Source organism: Aplysia californica, unplaced genomic scaffold, assembly GCF_000002075.1.
Source record: "Aplysia californica isolate F4 #8 unplaced genomic scaffold, AplCal3.0 scaffold00263, whole genome shotgun sequence".
Lineage (NCBI taxonomy): Eukaryota > Metazoa > Mollusca > Gastropoda > Aplysiida > Aplysiidae > Aplysia > Aplysia californica.
Genome location: NW_004797533.1, coordinates 29,445 through 35,737, shown reverse-complemented (window position 1 = coordinate 35,737; position 6,293 = coordinate 29,445). Strand labels below are relative to the sequence as shown.

At 37.2% G+C, this 6,293-nt stretch overlaps 1 protein-coding gene across 1 annotated transcript in view; it reads right to left on the bottom strand.

The window, feature by feature from the left end:
* Nucleotides 1-5,869, bottom strand: part of LOC101847196 (actin-related protein 2) — a 15,216-nt gene extending 9,347 nt beyond the window's left edge. Inside the window, exons 1-4 of the mRNA XM_005100856.3 lie at nucleotides 5,715-5,869; nucleotides 3,906-4,016; nucleotides 3,052-3,267; nucleotides 926-998 (exon numbers count right to left, since the gene is read on the bottom strand). Coding sequence (XP_005100913.1) covers nucleotides 926-998; nucleotides 3,052-3,267; nucleotides 3,906-4,016; nucleotides 5,715-5,762 — 448 coding nt within the window. The 5' untranslated portion in view covers nucleotides 5,763-5,869. The remainder of the gene's footprint in view (nucleotides 1-925; nucleotides 999-3,051; nucleotides 3,268-3,905; nucleotides 4,017-5,714) is intronic.
* Nucleotides 5,870-6,293: the final 424 nt, after the last annotated feature.

Genomic DNA, 6,293 nt, shown 5'->3' with positions numbered 1-6,293 from the left:
GGTCATAGCCGTTGCTCTCTGTTCTCTGCTTAAACTTGCACACTATAGGCTACTCCATTACGCCAAATTGAAAGGCTAAACACCAGTCTCAGTGTGTGCGGCACACCTTTTCATTCACCTTTGCCCTTCATTCGATTCAAAATGAGTCAAACAGTGCACTCCATAGAGAACCAGAAATACATCATGCTTTAGTAAGTGTTTTACGGCACTTGCAACACAATAAGGTCATATAAGTGTCGAAGATTAGAGGTGTTACAAGAGAGTAAGAGAGTAAAAAGTTTTAGTAGAGGTTTTTCGGCGCTCGCAACTGCATAAGGTCATATGAGCGTCAGAAGATTAGAGGTGTTACAATAGAGTAACAGATATGAAAAAGAAGAAGGGGAGATAAGGACAATAGATGTTGATAGGAAAGAAAAAGCAAAACCACACCAGAGCACCTGCCAACCAACCACGAGAGTAACAAACACGAAAAAGAAGGAGGGGAGATAAAGATGATAGATGTTTGATAGGAAAGAAAAAGCAAAACCACACCAGAGCATCCGCCAACCACCCACAGAAATACAGAGTGCAAAGTCTAAGATATTATAATATAATATGTACTAGTGTAGGCTCAGAACAGGAAGTAACACAACATTATCTCATCCATTCAAAATTTTGATCTCAACAAATTCAGTCAAATCATCCAGCATTCAACGTCCCACCTCAATAAGACAATATCTGCACGATATTGTGAACAATGAGATGAGTTTTAGTTTTACAGAGTTTTCAGAGAGTCAGCACAATAACAGACATGTTTTATTATGTGTACAGAAAGAAGAGGATAACATTATTTAAGACAGCACTGAAAATCAGAAGCAGTTGCTATCAGCCACCACCGCTATTCACAACACACACGCAACAGAAATCAGTGCAGAACAAACATTACCTTGGGCATACAGGGTGAGAACAGCCTGGATCGCAATGTGCACACTGTGAAACTGGTACTTCTCAAACATAAGCTGAAAAAAAAAGGCAGAAAAAAAAAAAATAGCTAATACATTGCATGGTCTAATTTTTTACTTGACTATCAGAAAAGAGTAAAGCATTAAAAAAACAGTAATTGAAAAGTACATGTCAAAACAAAAAAAGCAAAAGAAAGGTAACAGAGGTCGAGTCAAGTCTGGTTACAACACCCTCGACATGAGGGTCCATAAAATGACATAATAAACAAATTAAAAAATAAGGACACATTTCATTCATTCCAGACACCTAAGAATTAGAATTCCAATTAACGGTGAATCAAACTTTCACAGAAAATACACAATATTATACCTTTGAACCTGCTCTAACGGCCACCTATGTAAGACAATCACCTGTACAAACAGTTACTTCTCATTTCCCCCCTTGTGTTTTTTTTTTTTTTTACATTATAATGACACTGTGTAAGACATCTATCTGTTTAAGACAACCACGTTTCTCCTCAACAATGGTGGCCATCTCAGACAGATTCTACAGTATATTCACCATTTTCAATCTGAGATTTAGGCATTTCCATCTTCTCTTAAGAAAATTTATCGAATAATTTCTTTTTAAAGAAAACCCATTTCATTTTAGAATACATGGAGCCCATAGATCTATCTCATGATAATATTGTGAATAAACTTTATCAGAGTGCTTTTGAAAATATTTCAACAGTATCAGCGACGAAGCTCTCAAAGAATGAGTAAGATCCATTGTCTTTGCAGCAAGAGAGGCACCTGGCCTTTGGTAAAGACACCAAGCTTAGTAGAGTGACAACAGGCAACATTCCAGGATCATTCAAATTCAAAACCTCGGTCTGTTGGCCTGGTTCATCACTTGACTGCACCACAGCAGCCAGTTAACGTTGTAACATTGTAATAAAATCACACTCGTCGCAAACAGCTAAAGAACAGAGACACAGTGTTTAATGACTCTATACATTACAAACAATAAAATGTCCACATTTCCGGGGGTTTTTGTCTATATCTGAAGAAATAACCCATCAACTTCAAAATCTGTACATTTTTTTTCTCCCATAACAAAAAACTAAGCAGCTTATATTTTGGAAAAAAATATCTTACCCAAAATCCAAAGCTTTGACTTGGACACATGCACTATAAAACTTTGATTTCTTTCATGAAAAGCCTTTGTCTCTTCATCCCCTTTTTGTGTTCGTAAGTGTTTCATGGTGCTGGCACCTGCATAAGGTCATATGAGGGCGCAGGACACATTAAACATTTTCAGTTGGTAGGAAATTTTGAATTTTGCCCAGGTGGCAGCCAAAGCCTACTCTTATCGATTTTAGACCACCAAGGGAACTTTAATGTGCGCAACTTGCACACGGGACCTCCGAGATTTTCCGCCCTTGTCCGAGAAAGCTAGGTGTAGATCTTTCCTACCAGATGATCAGGGGTGTGGCTGAAAGACAGCAGTAAGAAGGAGCCAAGGAGAAGCAGTAGAAAGGCTGCATAAAGTGTCAGGCGCCCAGAGGTGGGGGGAAAAGGAGGTGAGGGGGTGTGGGCAGAAAGTGGAGACGAAAGCAAACGACAGAACATTGCTAGAGAGCTGGAAAGGAGGTGAAAGGAGACAATTTTAGAGAAGAAATTTTTTCCTTCGCTACCCGGATTCGAACCCGGGACCTTTGAATGAAAGGCGAACACCTTCACCTCTAAACCACGAGAGCCCCTTATTTCTTTTTTAAAAATTAGATGAAATACCAATCAGTGGACTAGTTTTTCCAATTCAAAATGATCTGGTCAAAAATCCAGATTTGAGAAGTCTTCCAGTTGCAAATGACATGACACAACTATCACAATAATCAAAATGTACGAGCCAAATCTGCACCAAAGATGCTAATGACATGGTGTTAAAATCCTCTCTTAAATCTATATGACAACTTTCATTCAGTACGGGGAAAATGGGGAAACAGGCCGACAGAGATGCAATATAGTAAAAATTTAACACCTTCAATTGGTATTGTCAACCCACCCTCAACATAATGCATACCAACTCAAAATAATATTATAATACAAGAACAACTGACAAACAAACCTCTATCATTTTCTCTCTATTCTTCATGGGGTTCATTGGTGGTTCTGTGAGGAGGATGCGTGAGTTATTTGTTTCCAAATTCATCTTCTCTGGTCCAAACGTGTGATCATACAAGTGAGTCATATCCTCCCAGTTGCGCACAATGCCATTTTCCATGGGATAATTGACCTCAAGCATAGATCTGAGTTCACTGGCCTCCTCTCCTATCATAAGATCCTGAAGAGACATGGAAAAAAAAAAACAGTTTAAATTTACAGCATACACATTTGAATTCAGTGAAAGAAACAAAAGACCACTTTAAAAATTAGATATTTACACAGATATTTACATTTAAGATGTTTGTTTTCATGTATGTGGTCATTAATAAATAATTATGGTATGCACTTTGTTCCTCTTTTTCATTCAGGAACAGTTCACATGCAGCAGACAATCTAGCAATATGGTCAATTTTCCTTGAATAGCTTCTTTTTCTCCCTGTCACAAATCTTTTAATAATCGGAAAGAAATTTTACCAGTTTCATTACGGTATCATTTGCATATATATGCTGGCACTTCTGCAACCATGACGATTTTTCTTACCACTAGTATTCATTATAATAGATGGGCAAATATATAAAACTGACAAAATAAAACAGGTAAACAGTTTACTTTTAATCAATCACTCTGTAAAACATGAAAAATATGTTCTACAGACAAAAAGGGGGGAAAATGCCACCTACTCCTTTCTTTTTGAAAAGAACTTCTACAATTTAATACACATATCATATATTTCATCTTAAATTCTGATCACTAATTACATATTATATTTAGAGAATAAACCTCTAAACTAATCAGAGTGAGCCTACCATACTAACCTTCACTTCTATATCACCAATCTTTGTTGTTGATCTAATGATAGGTCTACCAACAAGAGATGGAAATATATGTGCAGGGAAGTTTGAGCCTGCAAACCCACATTTGACGAACTGGGGATTAAATTGAAATGAAATTTTCACAAAATGATATCATGTATAGAAATAAAAACAAGAGTGAAGAACACTGAAATACAAGACAAAAAACCCAAACAATTTATATCAGGAAATTTTAAACAAAATACGATCAGTAATTGAGTAGACAAAATGCATGACTCTGGTATATTCTTATTATGATATTATTATTATGTAACTGAAAACTTATGATGCCGGTAGTAAAAAATAGATTGCATTCCAAAGACACCAGAATAAGAAAGCTTTTCTTTTAATTTTGACATTAAGGAAGTTACTTTGCCAGATCTTTTCCAGCAGTATAAACTCAGTAGTTAGTTTTCTTTCATTATATAAATAGTTAAAACAGTGCCCCTTTCATGAACAGTTTGACAAGTTGCAATGTTGTTCATAAACCATAAATGCTGTGAACAATTTAAATAGACGAACTGCAGTACAGCGTGTCTTTCAAACTTAAATTTGAGTCCAATTAATAAAAAGAAAAATCAATATCTTCCAGGGCCAAAGCCTGAACTCAATTTTGGATGTGCGCTTCGCCCAGCGCCCTTATCTGAGAACTTAGCCTGACTTAGGTAAGGTGTTAGTTCTTACCTATCCTAAGATCAGGCTGAAAGACATCAGTAAGATGGAGCCAAGGAGTAGCAGTATAAAGGCTGCAGAAAGAACCAGGAGCCCAGAGGAGGGGCAAATGGGGGAGGGGACAGAAAGTGGCGACGAAAGAAGAGATGACAAAACATGGTCAAAGAGCAAAAGAGATGAAAGGGGAACATTTTAATTTAGAGAAGAAAATTTTTTGGCGCTAACATGTTTCGAACCCGGGACCTTCTGAATGAGAGGTGAACTCATAACTGAACATCTCTAGATCTAGATCACGTCCACGAGAACCCCCAAATTTAAGTTTTCCTGACTTAGACTTAGGCCTTAGACGTAAATTTTGACAGATTGGCTAAATCCTCTGTGATTACCTCAAAGTATTGTACCCGATTACAGCCTACAAATGCTTGATTTTTTTAAGATAAAATCTTGATAAATTTAAGGCTGAGTCGTTAGACAACAAACAGAAGAGTAGTATAGTCTACATCTAATTTCACAATGTTCCATCCCCTGCTGAGCCTGAGCTCCCCCTGAGCCTGAACCCTCACAGAACATTGAAGAACGAAACACTTTCCCTTTCCATGGACCTTAACTTATCTTGGGAAAACAACCAATCGAAACATTAACTGAGTCCTAAAAGAACCAACAGTCAATATAAATATGAGGTAGTCAGTCGCCCTTCAAGATCTAACATCTAGATCTAGATCTAGATCTAGATTCTAGATATATCTATCACAATACATTGTACACACAGTCAACAAAACTTGAAGGCAACGCCCACTTTACATTTCACGGGACTCCTTGGTCAGACTTAGACCTTTCCTCCGACAACATTCCTTTGTCTTAGAACATTGACAAGACAATTTTGTATTACCACATAAACCATATTTCTCTTTTATTTGTCTGAACAAACGTCTCAACACCAGAACGATAAACAACATCTTGTTTTCTTCAATGATTTGTCAAGTTCTCATTCAGAAAAATCTTATGAGCTTCCGGGTTTCATCCTGGGTAGTTTGATGTAAACAATGAGCATTGTACATGCCAAACTTGAAAAATAAGACTCAAAACAACATTACAACTCACCCCTGTGCCATTATCGCACACAACAACTTTCCTTCCGTTCGAATCCATTTCAGATTGCAATAGATCCAAATAATCCGTCGGCTAAAGACTCTTCCCCAAAGGCCGACAGGAAACGACCACTGTTTGTGTCCCCTGATTTTTTTCACAAGTCATAAAGCCGCAACGACAGATCAAAAATAGGCCAAATACTCTGCATCGGGTTTTTAGAAGGCTTTAAATTGTTTGTTTTTTTTAACAAACAAAAAAAAACAGAAAAAGAAAAACAAGGCCCAGTGTTCCATTTTACTAAGATAGACAATACGCTGAAGTTCTAGTTATCCGCAAAAAATGGGTAAAATACTTGACATTAAATCTCTCTCTCTCTCTCTCTCTCTCTCTCTCTCTCTCTCTCTCTCTCTCTCTCTCTTTCTCTCGATCCCTCTTGCGCTCTCTCACTCCCAATATAATATAACGTTTATTTATTTATCTCATATGTCTATCAGCGTGTCATTCTGCCTATCTATCTATCTATCTATCTATCTATCTACATGTATATATCTATCTATCTCACACTGTTTCTCTCTCTCTCTCTCTCTCTCT